Source organism: Rhea americana, unplaced genomic scaffold, assembly GCF_003343005.1.
Source record: "Rhea americana isolate MKP2758 unplaced genomic scaffold, rheAme1 scaffold_74, whole genome shotgun sequence".
In the NCBI taxonomy this organism is placed as follows: domain Eukaryota; kingdom Metazoa; phylum Chordata; class Aves; order Rheiformes; family Rheidae; genus Rhea; species Rhea americana.
This window is the reverse complement of record NW_028186912.1, coordinates 1,743,088-1,758,659: the sequence shown is the minus strand read 5'-3', so window position 1 is coordinate 1,758,659 and position 15,572 is coordinate 1,743,088. Positions and strand designations below refer to the sequence as shown.

Below are 15,572 nucleotides of genomic sequence, written 5' to 3'. Positions count from 1 at the left end.
TGCAGTGTCTGATCTTTTGGAACCATTATTAGCTTCTCCAGAAATGCATCTAGACACAGGCTCGTTTCTGGAGAGAGATCTTCATCACTTAATTTCTGTGAAATCTAAACGTAAGAAACATTTACAAAAAAGGAATGGAACAACTCTTTCTAAAAAGCACATAATCAACATTCACTTTACAAATCATCACTATATACATATTTTATTGCCAATGACCTGAGGTGTTAAAAGGCATTAAAAATTTCTGTCCTCCAGAAACAATGGAAGTGGACACACTCACAACACAATATAAAAAAACAGTTAGTAAAACACAATATACTCTTTCAGTTTTGTTTATGTAAGGTAAGGTTATGTAAGGTAATCCTTATGGTAAGAATTCCAAGGTATGAAGCACTTATGCCTCATGAACTTCACTTCAAAATCTCTGGAGTATCTTTGGGGACTGCATGTCTGAGTTTCCACACTGAGAACAGATTCACAAAACTGTTAAGTGTTCTTGGAAAAGTAATACTTCTGCTGTTTTTCTAATCCCTTTGATCTGCTTTCCAAGAGATGCACCGCTTTTATACCAACTAATACCAATTAATTCTCCTCTTCCCTTTTTTCCTAATTCTTGTTTCAAATGCTTCTGCAGGAGAAAATCAGATGCCCAGCAAGCCTAAAAATCTTTTTTTCTAAATAATGTGTGTGTGTATAACAGTGGTGTTGCTTAAGAAAATCTTAAAAGAGATTTTCTTTCAATACATTTTTAGACTCTGCTGCCAGCAAGTGGCAATAATGTGCAGTGCAAGAATTCTTTAACACAGCAGGTAACAAATTTTGATAAAGCTCATACACAACAAAAAAAATAAAACAAAACAAAACCTGATGCTGTTGACTCACATTCAGTTTGTAAGCCATTATAAGCCTGACCCTTTGTTGAAAAAATATTCCCTAGTCAGTTGTTTCCCATCTTATACTTGTGCAGCTAATTGTTCCTTTTCCAGTACTGAGTACTTTTTACTTTGCTATATTTAATTACAGTTTATTTTAGATCACTTTTCCAATTTGCACAGACTTTAAAGGACTGAGGAAAAAAAGCACTGTCATAAGCTTTCTGTACTTGAAGAAATGTGGTGTACATGACATGTATATATTACCAATTATAAACTTACTACAAAAAAGGCTTGGTGCACCTATTGAAAAGGAGGTGAAACAGACATTCATGTTAGTGGAGAAGGACCAGGCAGGCACAAGTGGCTAATTCTGCAAGGTTCTAAGCACTCAAATCCAACTGAAATCCAACACTTAATGTGACTGGTGTTCATAAAAACACCATCTAGCTCTAATGCTCCAGTTTCCACTGGTAAAATCCTGTGGGACTAGATCTACACCTGAAATTCTGCAGAACACAATAAAGTCCAAACTTTCCTTCTCCAAAACCCCTACTCAGCTGTCACTGATTGATGAAGACACTTAGAGAATTGCCAAAAGAGGAGCAGGGCTGAGCAGCTGCAAACTGAGCTGAAGCATCAGCAGCATTCTGAAACAGTTTCTCACTTATGGGCCTTCATCTCGTACATTTGGTCTGAAGATACATACRGTACTAAGCCTCAGAAGAGGAGCAGGATTTCCCATCAGTCAATAGCTCAATGCTAAAATACCTGCGTTAYGGGAAATGCAGATTCAGGTCCATTCTCCAGCAGCAGGGCTATGCTTCAGACAATTCATTTCAAGAGGGTATTCCTAGCTAAGAATACCAGAGAGAAAAGGCCTCTCTTTCACATTAGATATCCAATTCTCTTCGGGGTTTGAATGCCATCCATCTCTTGTTAACTATTTTAGACAGCCCTCTGGTCAGTAACATAGCGTCTGTGAATCTCATGTGTGAGCATGCTCATGCTACTTTGAAAGCCTTGGTTCAAAACCCACTCTCCTCACATTTCAATTACTCCCAGTACAAACCAAGGTGCTCCTTAACAGGCACAGGCACAATTCCTGCTGGCCCTCTAGCATCAGCCCAGCAGCTCTCATCTCCCCATGTTTGTCAGGAAGCATATACTGGGTATCAGCTGAGCATGGCTACTATCAACTCCAGCCTCAGCTGACAAAGAAACTCTCACAGAAGAAAAAGGAAGGACTGTGCAGTCAACTACAGATCTCATCTAAAAGACCCTTAACTAGTTGTGGATATAAAAGGTGCTGGTTAATAATCTCACTAGACCAAATGCCCAAGCCTCAAAGCACTACAATTTCTATATATCTATTATGTCAATAAACTTTTGTATTTTCAGGAGCAGAGCTACAAAGCTGACTTGTCTAATGACTCACTGCTGACTGTTAAAGGGTCTGTCCTGCCCCTCCTTCAAGTCAGTACATGGAAGCCTGCAATGGCTATTGCAGCACCTGCATCCTTTAAATGCCAAGATCAGCCAATATACAAAAACTATAATTTATCATAGCAATTAATTCCAACATTCTTATTCCAAGTTCCTAAAATACCCTCTCTGAGCATCTTCTCAAGGCAGTTGATTTGCCTGTTCTCCAGGAGTTATTAATCACAGCTAATCTTTGCTTTCAAGACATTTAGATTTTGTTCCACTTAATCAATTTTGCACAATGGGAATGTTTTATTCTATAAATTTGGTATGTAGATACATAATTTTCAAAAAAAAGGAATAGATTGGAGGATTTGGGATTTTGTGTGTATGTGTGTTTATTTTAAAATAAGGGATACTGGGTCATTTAATGCTATCTGCTACAAGATAACATAAAATTTGCTACATTACTCTCAACGTTTTCTTTAGTGAATTTTAGCAGATTCTGTTTTTTCCCCAACATTAACCTTACTAGCTGACTCAAGCTCCATGAAAAGAGAAAAATAAAATTGATTTATATTGAAGTCTAATTTCTTTTATATGTACAAACCTATGGCACTAAGCAAATCAGTCATAATGCTGTAGATTCTCCTTTACATAGACTATTTCAGCAGATAATTACTCTGCATATGCTGAGAAATCTGTTCTACACTGGAATGTCAGAGTGTAAACACTGGATCTGGTACCCTGCTGTAAGCTAATGGGAGCTTTCAATTGTATGTACTCAGTACACTTATATGTACTCAGTAAGACTCTCCTTTCTCTAGGACCCCTGCAGCTGATCTCACCAATGCTGTAGAGATTCTCACATCTGTAGATGACACTGCAGTAAGAGGTGGTAACGGCAGTCCCTTTTTGCTGTAGAAACAGCAGCAGAGTAAATTCCAATGACAGCTTCTTTGTCCAGCAACAATGGACCTGAAATTAGTGAACTGCACAGGGATGAATTGAGGCCACAATCAAAACCCACAAAGATGGCATTGTGGCTCACAGCATCAGTGGAACGAGATAACAAYGCAGAGGTAGCAGAGCAGCTGTAAGTAGCATCATGGTTGCAAACAACAACATACAGACAGATGATACCAAGGCAAAGGCCAAGAACCCCTCATGAAATGCTGCTCTGCGGCATGGAGATAGATCTGTTCAAGTCCTTCTCTGGTGCTTGGACTTCACTAATGTCAAAGAATGAGTGTTGGAAGGAAATAAGGGATATGGGAAGTGGAGCATCAAAGGAACATTTAACCACTGGATGTTTATGTCAGTGGTTGCAGAACCTTCAACTCCTACCCTGGGCACTTCTGGGTTGGATTTTTTTACTTACTGATACATTGTTGATTTTTGTTACTACCTTCTCTGAAAACTGTGAGGAATTCCCTCTCTTCTCCAAGGTTTTACTTGTTTTATGTACAAAGGCAATGCATGCAAGCAGATAATTACTAAAATAATTACTAAAATAATCAGTATTCTTTGTAAGTTACATTCATAATATTCAGGTTGTATTAAGCTTATGTAAATTAGCCTTGCTATAGTTGCATCCTTCCATTGCCTTTAAATATACATTTCCACATCCTCTCTTGCATTCTATTGGCAGTTACCTTATCTTCTGATAAACTGTCTTGAAAAGATAATCTGGCAGAAAACGCACTATAAAAAGTGAACCATGTCTGACGAACAGTTCCCCAAAACCTGCTTCACACTTGGGCTCAAACAAACCCAAAGGAAGCAGAAGAAACACACGCCAAGGGAAATAGGCAGTACAATGCAGCAGCAAATCAGATAGGTTTACACTACGGCAAAATCATCACGGATTCAAAATCACTGAGAAAGAAGCTAACATACTAGGGGGAAAGGTAGCTCGGAAGCTACTCCATCGCTTTTACGTGGTCAGCAGAATAACCCACTCTCTATGAGCAGCTTTAGGATTAGCAAAGAGAAGAAACAGAGAGTGGTATTACCTATTATTGGCAACAAGTGAGTCGTCATATACAAACAGAAGGCAGTTACAGATACTCTGTTCCTCCTCAAAGACCTTCCTGATGTCTCTCCCATAATCTTTGGTGGGAAACATGCTGCCATCTGCAGCTTCTTAGGAAAGTTCCCATTCGCTTAAGTTATAGCCCTTACGGATTCTGTCTCATGACAATATCTTTCATATTTCTTCATTATTGTACCTCCCCTATGCTTGTGTCTTCTAAGCTTAATAACTGTAGTTCCTACCCAAAGAGCAGAAAGCTGAATAAGGCTTAAGTGAAACATGCTAAAAACTAACCTAATGTGCTCAGTATAGGATTTGACAGCTAGACATCTGCTTTTTAAAATGTCAGAACCTACTGTTTTTCAGGAAAATATTCTCCAATGCTAAYTTAATCAAACGATATTTTACATGCATTCAGTTCTAAAAATACACTAACCTTATCCTCTGAATCTTTCAGATATCCAACCACTTTGATATTTAAATCTAGGACAATAAACAAATATTTCAGTTATATTATCACTGAATTTCACTTTTGAAAGTTCTCTTCTTCTACAATAAAATGGCTCCTTCTTCCTGATTAATGCTAAACTTTCAAACATTCTTAAAAACAACCGCATTCAAGTTCTCTGGCAGGAACTGATAATGAGTATTCTATGTAGGCTCTGTTGATCACCAAATTATATTACAGAGTTACTTTGTCACCCTTCTTCTTAACTGTGGAGTAGAAGCCTGTGTTTTCAAAGATTATCATGCAGTTGGAACTACCATACATTTCAGAGGGTGTGGCCTGCTTCCTGTAATTACAATGCAATTAGACAATACAGTTGAGCCAATCTAATCATTTAGAGAATGGGCTCAGATGGGCTGATCCCACACCCCTTGCTCCCATCACTCTGTTTTGATATTCACCTGACTCCCTGGGAAACTGATTTGATGCAGTAAGCTGACAGAAAGCTAACCAGGAAAAAAGAAAAAGTGAATTATCTGCTGGAACTGCAGAAATTTGTTTAAACAGGGAGCAAGCAAAACAGATGAGGCAGCACTGCACTGTTGGGAGCAGAGATGAATGCACAGCTGAAGTAGCAGGTCATTACACTACAGCCAGATTTGGGAAAGGACTRGTAGAAGTTTTTCTTCCCTTTTCTTAAGCATATATTTGATTCTTGGGAATGCCAGTAAGAAGCATATGGGGACCCTCAACAACTGTTACTCACATCCATGCTTACCTTACACATCCATAAGGCACTTGGGCACCACATGGCCTCTTACTTTTACCAGAAAATTCCACAGCAATGAAACAATTTTAAGTTAGCACCACTACCTTGGGAAAGTAGTTATTATTTCAGACAATTCTAACAGAATACTTGCAAAAAAAAAAAAAAAAAAAAAAAAACAAAAAACAAAAAACAAACAAAAAAAACCCATAACTTGTATCCCAAAGCAACTATGAAAACTAAACAATTGTTGTAAAGGCCACAAATAGCCAGATTCCAAATAATCCTATATGGATACTCATCTTCAGCTTCTCATATGATTCTGCCACAGTTACAGCAGCTTTCAGTTTTGTATAAAATTAAACATACCTAGAGAATTATTTTGCTGTCCCTCCACTGCAGCATTTAGTGAAAAAACAGGCTCTGAAATATTTTCAGAAAGTGAAGGACAGTTTATCCAGCCCCTATGATTAAATAACATAAAAAAAAGATTCAGAAAGAACTGTAGCCTGATCAGCTTGTTTTAAGAAAGTTTTTATAGTAGTTAAGGTTTACGAAGTTTTGTACTTACAATTAATTGCAGGAGCAATTGCAGTCATTTTTGAGGTACACTTCTCCAAATCAGAAGGACATGCAGCAACAAAGACTTCCTGATTTCCTACGTTGAGCTAGCCATGCTTTTTTTTTTTTTAATTACTTATTTCTGTACTTCTATTTTAAACTCAATTTCTACTGAAGTCATTCCAAAGYTTCTTAGGCGAAGAAGTCTAACAAATCTATTACAAATTCTTGCCTGAAATTTTTCCCTGAGTAATCTATTTTCATTCTTGTTGCTTATATCCTTACGCCATTAAAGGTGATACCATCAATAAGAACAAACACAGAAACAGTCTGACTCACACTGGACACAGAACTATCTCTGGCATAACCATACATCTTTTTCTAAGCAAGCAAGAAAACCGCTTCATAGTAGAGTATTGAAAATAAAATAGCATTCAAAAGGACTATATGGGGATTGTTTAATGATAGCATGGCTGAATGGAATGTGTGTGTGACACATTATACTCACTGCAGTAGAGACTGAGATTGGTCAGTTGTATTCATTTCCTGAGGTATCTAATTTGAAAAAAAAAAAGATTTTAACAGCTTAGTAAAACAAAGCATTTCCAAATTATTTTCTCAGCATAACTATGTGCTTTTCTTTTTTTCTGTAAGTAATTTGGGAAACAGAATTTTTAGACCAGACTTTTACATACTTTACTAATATGATACAAAAGCCATTCCAGTTAAGTCCTTTTTTTCATTTGAGGTATTTCCAAAAATGTTGGAAAATACATCAAGATTATGAAAGACTAAAGTTATCCATATTGGAAAATACACCTACCTTATTAAAATATGATTGCTTTAAGCTTCAGCTGTCTTATACACCAAAAGACCAAAATATACGTTAGTTTTATTTCAACTCCCAATTTGGTCTTTTTTGTAACAATTCCCTCTTCCARTCAATCAACAGGGGATATTGCTCCAGAGATCACTTAATACACACTCTTGAGGAAAGAGATCTCCTCCTCAAATGTGGAAAAATAAGCCTTTATGCAAAGTCTAAGGTAACCTAGGAATGACTGAGATGGGCAAGGGAACTGCAGAATGGTTCTCTCCAGATGAGCTCAAGACTGAGGATTACAAGTAGACCATCAGCATACTGGCTGTGATTTCAAATAAGTTATTGACATACTGTGGGAAATGTGCAAGACTTTGAAAACATGGGCAAAGAACATCTTGGTGTGAACATGAAATGATGACCAGAGAAAAGTCTGCAGAACGGAAAACCTTCCCTTGGTTGAGGAGGATCAGGTTAGAGATCATTTAGGCAAACGTGACATCCACAGATCCATGGGCCTGGATGGGAAGCACCCATGTGTGCTGAGGGAGCTGGCAGATGTCATCGCTATGTCACTCTCCATCATCTTTGAAAGGTCCTGGAGAACTGGAGAGGTGCCTGAGGACTGGAAGAAAGCCAATGTCACTCCAGTCTTCAAAAAGGTCAAGGAGGAGGGCCCAGGAAACTATAGGCCAGTCAGCCTCACCTCCATTCCTGRAAAGGGGATGCAACAGCTCATCCTGGATGTCAACACTAAGCATGTGGAGGACCACAAGGTGACCAGTAGTCAGCATGGATTCACCAAGGTAAAAATCATACTTAACTAATCAGATAGCCTTCCAGGATGGCATGACTGGYTGGGTAGATGAGGGGAGAGTAGTGGAYGTTGTCTACCTTGACTTCAGCACGGCTTCTGACACTGGCTCCTGTAACATCCTCCTAGAGAAGCTCAGGAAGTGTGGGTTAGACGAGTGGACAGTGAGGTGGACTGAGAACTGGCTGAAAGACAGAGCTCAGAGGATCATCATCAGTGGTGTCCCCCAGGGCTAAGTCCTGGTTCCCATCCTGTTCAACTTCTCCCTCAACGACCTGGAGGAGGGGACAGAGTRCCTCCTCAGCAAGTTTGCTGATGATACCAAGATGGGAGGAGTGGCTGACACACCTGAGGGCTGTGCTGCCCTTCAGAGAGACCTGGCCAGGCTGGAGAGCTGGGCGGAGAGGAACCTCCTGAGGTTCAACAAGGGCAAGTGCAGAGTCCTGCAGCTAGGGAAAAATAACCCTGGGCACCAGCACAGGTCRGGGGTTGACCTGCTGGAGAGCAGCTCTGCAGAGAAGGACCTGGGAGTGCTGGTGGACGACAAGTTGAGCACGAGCCAGCAATGTGCCCTTGTGGCCAGGAAGGCCAATGGTGTCCTGGGCTGCATTAGGATTCTTGCCAGCAGGTGGAGTAAGGTGATCCTGCCCCTCCACTCAGCCCTGGTGAGGCCTCATCTCGAGTACTGTGTTTAGTTTTGGGCTCCTCAATACAAGAAAGACATGGAGCTACTGGAGAGAGTCCAGCGTAGGGCTACAAAGATGACTAGAGGACGGCAGCATCTCCCCTATGAGGAAAGGCTGCAAGAGCTGGGCCTGTTTAGCCTGGAGAAGAGAAGACTGAGGGGTGAGGGGGAGTCTTTTCAATGTCTACAAATACCTTAAGGGAGGGTGTCAAGAGAATGGGGCCAGACTCTTCTCAGTGATGCCCAGTGACAGGACAAGAGGCAGTGGGCACAAATTGAAACAGGAAGTTCCACCTGAATATGAGAAAAAAACTCTTTTCAAGACTCCTCAGAACAGAGAACAGATATTTTCTGAAAAAAATCACAGCCATTCTGGGCCGCATGATCCTCATATCATATTACATCAAAACAACATATTCACATAAGATCATTTCTGAGGGTACAGCATGAGGACAAGCCTCTGGGTAATCATATTCCATGTCAGCTCTCAGAGTGATTGAAGAGCCACACTGCTGCAATCTAATTATGCCAGTATCTACAAAAATATTTCTTCATTAAGATTTAAATTTGATGCTGACCCCACACTGTGCATGACCAAGCTGTCAATGGCATAATTTATAGTTCTGACAAAAAACAGTGAGAGTTACCCAAACTATTTGTTGAAAAGTATGAGGGGAATCTTTGCTTTTCTGACTTTCTTTATAAGGAAAGGAATATCAGCTTTCTTAGACTTGGGAGAAGAATTCCTTTGAACTTACAGTGATGTAAGCTTAAATGGATTACATGAAGCCAAAGAAGTAGGTCTGTCAGCAGATGGTCAGATCAACTGCCAGAGGAGAAAGAGAAAGCGCAAAGAGGTGCTCTCCTCCTTCCCTGTGCCATTAGCAAGCTGTTACAAACTTCAGTCAAGACAAGCTTGGGACTTGCAAACAGTGAAAAAAAACTTCTGTAGAAAACTTTTTAAACAAAGGCATCCCCTTGAACTTTTTCATCTTTTTTTTTTCACACTCCCAGTAGAAACAAATTCATTCCAACAGGAGAGTGTCTTTTTAATGTAGCTTTTGTCATTTAGGAAGTGATTTAAGAATAATTCTTTAAAAAACTCTTCTTGCATTGGAAAAAAGGATGTATACTTAGAGGTCCAAACTGGTGTATATACAGTATTGTCAGTAGAAGAATAGCCACAGGTGTTAAAAGAAATCGAGTTAAAAGAGTAGGAATATGTTTGTTTCTAATTGTTACATGAGGATGACACATGTAGGTGGAAAGCTGATTGCTCAGTGGAATAGAAAGTAATATTATGGGTTGGCTACAGACTGTGGCAAATATATTAAAAGGTATCTAGCAGATTACAGAATTCAGAATTATCATAGAGTAGAATAATTACCCCATCATCATGCCAAGAGACATTTTATTCTGCATTTCAGATTACTATCTGTTTCTTTTTCAAATAAACAATTCTCCAAAGATCAAATCACATCTAATCTTAGAATGAGTAACCAAGGGTGTATTCTGGCATCACTAATCCAGATAGTTATCTTTTACCTGCTGAAGGAAACATATTACATAAAAATTATGTATTACAAAACAGTTTACACTCCAAGACTTCTTCATTTTTGTCATAAATTCATTACAAAAATTTGAAAGCTCATACTCTCATGAAATACCAGGAAGAGACTTCAGTATATTCCTGGAAAGAATGTGCTACACATCTGGTAACTGTCCTCCCATAAAATCCACTTCAGCAGTAAGCCACTGTGTTATTTTGTGCATAAAGAATGGAAGACCCAGTGATTTTATGAATTACTAGTAGCTATGTATGTGTAGCAGAAGACTTATTATTTCTATACATACTAGATTTATCTGTTTTTCTTCCTTCAAAGCGTAAGGATGATCGTGAACTTTATGGATAAAACAGATCTCTGGAGAAGGGGTTCCTATGGAAAAAGAAAAAAAAATTAAAAAACATAGAAATTAAAGGCAGTTTTGCTGTCTTATCATCCCACAAATTTCTACATATCTCAGTGACTGAAGTATATGTAAATCAAAGCTCTGATATTCAACAAAATTAAGTGGTTAGTCAGTCTAACTAGATTTTGGAACAACAATATAGGAGATGTCAGAAATAAATAACACAAGCTAGAAGAAAAATTTCTCTCATCTAAAGTATTCTGAAACTTCCTGCGTTCATATTAGAAATTAACTCTTTTCTCTCTTTATTCTTTTTAATTTTAAATTAAGAACAGCAATTCTAGTAAGCTGCCTGACCTTTTAAACTAAAGATGTTGGTATTCTTTTTTAGAATTTCTTTTAATGATTATACAGAGGAGGAACTTCTGTGGAAAAAAAGAAAACCTTACATTTGGACCCTTACGTTTCAAAACTGTGTCACTGTTATTGAGATTAACAAAATACTCAACAAGTTAGTGTTTAGAATAAGCAGTTCTCATCTCTGAATTGCTATCATACAAGCATGCATGAATATATGAAAAATGAAATGCTAACTCTAACAGACTAAATATAGAATACTATAGGGGCGTGCTAAAAATACCATAAATAATTATATTTACAGAGAAAAAAACCTCAGACAAATTCTTACTCTCACAAACAGAGCAATGAGTCAAATAAACATGCTTCAAACCCTATGGGCTCAATGTTGCTAAGTTTTAATTTCAGTGGATGGCCATAGGTAAGTTCAAAGGGGGTCAGAGCTCTCTCCTTAAACTTGCCCACTGAGAAACCAAGTAAAGTTGTTTTAATAATGCAAAAGGGAAATGAGAGCAACAGTAAAGATTTTCACACATTTCAAAGGGCTGTGGGTAAGATTTACGCTACCTCAGAGCGGGTAGATATAACATGGTAGTTTTGAATCCTCTCAGGTCTTTAAATTGGCAAAGCAAACAAAAATTTTGAAGAGCACTAAGAACACCTTGTGTCACTTACAGAGTAGGCAGTCAATGTTTCTGTTGCCAGCACAAAATATACAGATATACAAATAAAATGCACTATATAAGAAGCCAAGAAGTTACCATTAAAAATATTACGCAATTACTATATGTTTGTTTATAAAATCTACTTTTAAGGAAATTATTAAGGAAGATTTTACGGCTTTAATGAATTATCATGCATTTACACTTAAAATAATACCTTAAAATAATATACTTAAATATAGCTATCTGAATATCTGAATGTTGYACATTACATTTAAAGAGAACAGATACATTAAAGTTATTTCAATACTATATGCTACTCTACCTACATATGTCTACTAGGTGTATATACATCTCATTTATTCTCTTCAAATACACATATGCATATCCAATTAAAAAGGATATCTCTCTATATCTTTCATATACTTCCTAAGTCAGGCATTCTCAGTTATAATGTACAAGAAGAATGGAGAAATTAAGAAAAAAACACMAATTTTTCATTTATTTAAAAGGTGCTGAAAATTTTTCTAGAATATTAGCTAAAAAATAAAGACTTCCTAAGATATTATATTCAGTTCATAAAAGTGAAAATTATTTTGTTTGAATATTTCATGAAACATTTTAATTTAAATATTATGAACTCAAGTAACATCCAGGGAAAAGTACACAGGAAAAACAACACAGACTTTAAAAGGCAATTCTCTTACCTTCATCAGTTCTTACTGTAGTTGTTAAAGACACATCCTTATTAACAAAAGATAACCTTTCAAAAAAAAAATAAAAATAAAACAGCTGCATCATCATCTTTTCAATCCTGTAAATCCACAGGACAGTGTGGCCCGCAGAGGCCAACCTAACTTCCTTTGCTGCAACATCATGCTAAACGAGCAGGCCTCTAATACAAACACTAATTTTAAAGCATCCTCAAACTGTGAAAACACACCTGATTCTATAAAAATTGGTGAGAAAACCTCAAGTGGGGAGGTACAGCATTGCTTTACCACAAATAAATAGCGAAACTGCTGGGAGGATCCAATGCTGCAAGAATACAGAAGAAAGTATCCGGAACACACCGAAATGAAAATGGCAGAAAAATAACTGCATTAGTGGTAATCTTGTCTGCTGATATTTTCTTTATTTTTATTTTCTCTGGCCAGGGCTCTGATGTGCTTAGCTTCCATTAACTGAAATCTTATTCTATAGGGTCCATGGTATAAATGCACAGGCCCACAGGATGTCTGCACAGTCAATGGGTCCGTTTTCAGAGCTGGCAATTGTTAAATCTAGGAGCATACAAAAATGTCCTAACCAAAAAAAAAGGTGKGGGGGGGAATGAAATAAAATACATATTTATGAAATAGCCGATTCAATCAATAAGCTAAACCGGCTGTTTCACCGACGTTCCGCTCTGCGGGGTTTGAGAGGCAGAGGGCGGCAGTGCTCCCACGAGCCTGGGTTTTTCGAGGTGATGCGGGGACCCCGCGCCCCGGCGGCGGCGCCGCCTCAGAGGAGCCCGGRCAGCGCGGGCTTCCCCCGACACCACACCTGCTCTGGCCCACAGGCACGGCACGCACAGCACGGGCACGCAGCCCCCGTCACCTCCTGCTGTGGAGCTCCTCTCCCTCCACATCGCTCTCTGTCACCGAGCCCTCCACGACTGTCTCGTCGCTATCGCTGTCCCAACCGCCACCCCGCTCCCCCATTGCACCGCCGCCACAGCCGCCGCGCTCCCCTCAGGGCGCCGCCGCCACTGCCGCCGCCACGGCCGCCGTCCGGCCCCACCCCCAACGGCCCCACCCCCAACGGTCGCCTCGGCGCGCGGGCTCCTCCCTGGCGGCCATTTTGTGGGCGCCGCTCCCGGGTGCCGGGGGGTGGGTGTCCTGCGTGAAGTGGCACCTCTCGAACACGCGTGAGGTGGCATGGCGGCCAAGAAGAAACCAAAAGTAGCTCTGCCTTTGGAGCCGTTGGGAAGGACTGTGTTGATGACGGTTGTCGCTGCGTGGCTGCCTTTGCTGCGTGGCGGGCCTGTGCTGCGCGCACGCCTTCCACACGGCTTGGCGCTTCTCGCCTGCCTCGCCTTGCCCGCGTGTGTCCTCCTGCACAGCTGCTGAGCTGCCAGCACAGGCGTACCRAGCCTCTCGGCCGTTCGGCATTGTGTCTTTTTCCTAATCTCTGGGCTGCCAGGGCCATGTTGAAGGTGCTGACTTCATCTGCTGTCTTGAGTGCAATGCATGCTTTGTGTGCCTGAGATTAGGAATGTGTTGAATATGCCAAATTATTAATTGCCAGTATTTTTACAGTATTTGCCATAGTAGTCGTGGATCTAATGCTGCAGTRGCTCTGTTGATAACACAGTGCTGTCTTTACTGGACAGACCTGTTGTGCCTCAGCTTTGCCTTAGGCCTCTCTCCAGCTGCTGCCACAGTGCTGCTCTCATGGCCTCTTGCAGTGTGCAGAGGTGGGAGAGGCTGTAGGCAGGTTACAGGGAGAAGTACTAATACAAAAATGGTTTATGACTGAAAGTTTTGACATATATTTGCACAACAAATTCCAAATCATAGTAATGACTCCTGTTTGCAGGAAACTTGATGATGAAATTACCATTTTTACCACTTGCCAAATTAGGCTCATCACAGAATATTCAAGAAAATTACTACTTGGGAAAAAGGATGGAAAACATAGCAAGATACTAAAAGTCATATTAAATTAGTTACCAATTATATGTATTTGTAGCAAGTGTGTGAAAATTTCTATTTTGTTTTAACTTGGTCGTATCCAAATGCAATTACAGCAATCATCAAATTACTGCAGAAAACTTGACTGGGAATATTTTACTCTTTTCAGGTAATAAAGAGATACTTGAGAAGATGAGTGCCGAGAAGGAAACTAGCAGAAAAAAAACAGTAGTAAGTCATCAGGATTAGATATGTCACTTTGAAGAGGTAAGAATGAAGAGTACACATTAAATGACTGAGCTGGCAAGAAAAAAAAATGTCAATGATAACATGTTCTTTGCTGGAGCTCTCTGGGAACTTACTTTAATCAGTTCATCTTTGGAGGATTACATTTCCATTCTACAACATGGTGCCATGTGAAGGTACTTGAAATATTTCTAAATAAAATGGCCCATGTAAGAAGCAGTTTTGAAAAAGCTGGAGTATAAGTTATCTTCAGTGAAATCCTGGCAGATTTTATTTTGTTTGTATTTAAAACTTGTTTGCCCAGAACTTGCTCAGACCTGGTGACACAAACTGGCTACACAAAGTGGGAACAATTAATTGTAATTAAGAACAGTATATTGCATCTATTACATGGTGGGCAACACTCACAGAGACCAGAGAGCCCCCTGTACTTCACATGCCAAAAGTATTTGTGTGCGTAGCTTAAAAAAAAAAAAAAAAAAAAAAGGAAAAAAAAAAAAAAAAAAAAAAAAAAAGGTTTGGCCAAAAGCCAGAAATGCAAGTACATTGTAGCTCTTTTGAACATCAAGAGACCCTACTGCTTTCTACAAGCTGCAAATCATAGTGGGTGGCATTTTTAATGAGCCGGTACCAAGTGCACCCACCTGGTAACTGCAAGGCACAGGGTAGGTGGGTTTTTACATCACCCGTGTGCAAATGATGCCCTGGAACAATAAAAGCATRAAAACTGTTGCCATGCCGTGTCCCCCCTCGCTCCCTCCCTTTGGCTTGCCCAGAAGTACCCGGACGCCAAGCTGCCCGCACGAGGTGAGGCAGGGCCGGGCCGGTGCCCCGCTGAGCAGCGAGCGGGGGCTCCAGGTGCGTGGGGGCGCCCGGGGGCGCCCTGGCCGCAGCACACCTGGGCCGTCGCGGGGCTGTCTGTCTATCAGCATATGGAAATAAGTCGCACCCTGCTGCCCAATCAGAAAACACGGCGAGGGGAGCGCGGCCGCCCATTGGCGGGCAGCCCATGGCGAGATGGCGTGTTCCCCCCTCCTGATCAAGCCTCGAGCTGTGCGGCGTTCGCCGGGCGGTTGCCCCGGCGACGCAGCGAGTGACGCGCCCYGGGCGGGGCGTGTTGGGTCCTCGCCATTGGCTGCGCGATCGGGCGATGGCGGCGGCTGGAGTGTCGCGCCCCGGGTGTCCTTGCCCGGGAAGGAGCGGCCGCGTCAGTCTGCGGCGCGGCGGGGAGGAGGAGGAAGGTACCGCCTGTCAGCCGCGGCGCCGCGCGAGCGCCGGGCCGGGCTCCGGGCCGC

The 15,572-nt window shown here is 40.7% G+C and overlaps 2 protein-coding genes across 3 annotated transcripts in view; one reads left to right on the top strand and one right to left on the bottom strand.

Moving 5' to 3' along the window:
* The window catches only part of ANKRD31 (ankyrin repeat domain 31), a 63,232-nt gene extending 50,173 nt beyond the window's left edge, over window positions 1-13,059 (bottom strand). Inside the window, 7 exon segments of the mRNA XM_085322102.1 lie at window positions 2-104; window positions 4,769-4,815; window positions 5,916-6,010; window positions 6,616-6,662; window positions 10,281-10,363; window positions 12,064-12,119; window positions 12,956-13,059. Of these exon segments, the coding sequence (XP_085178228.1) occupies window positions 2-104; window positions 4,769-4,815; window positions 5,916-6,010; window positions 6,616-6,662; window positions 10,281-10,363; window positions 12,064-12,119; window positions 12,956-13,059 (535 nt within the window).
* Window positions 13,060-15,422: 2,363 nt separating this feature from the next.
* Window positions 15,423-15,572, top strand: part of HMGCR (3-hydroxy-3-methylglutaryl-CoA reductase) — a 19,193-nt gene continuing 19,043 nt past the window's right edge. The window contains exon 1 of one of the 2 annotated variants that reach the window (XM_085321974.1): window positions 15,423-15,518. The gene's annotated coding sequence lies outside the window, so the exon portion shown is untranslated. The remainder of the gene's footprint in view (window positions 15,519-15,572) is intronic. The other variant, XM_085321973.1, reaches the window with a different exon arrangement.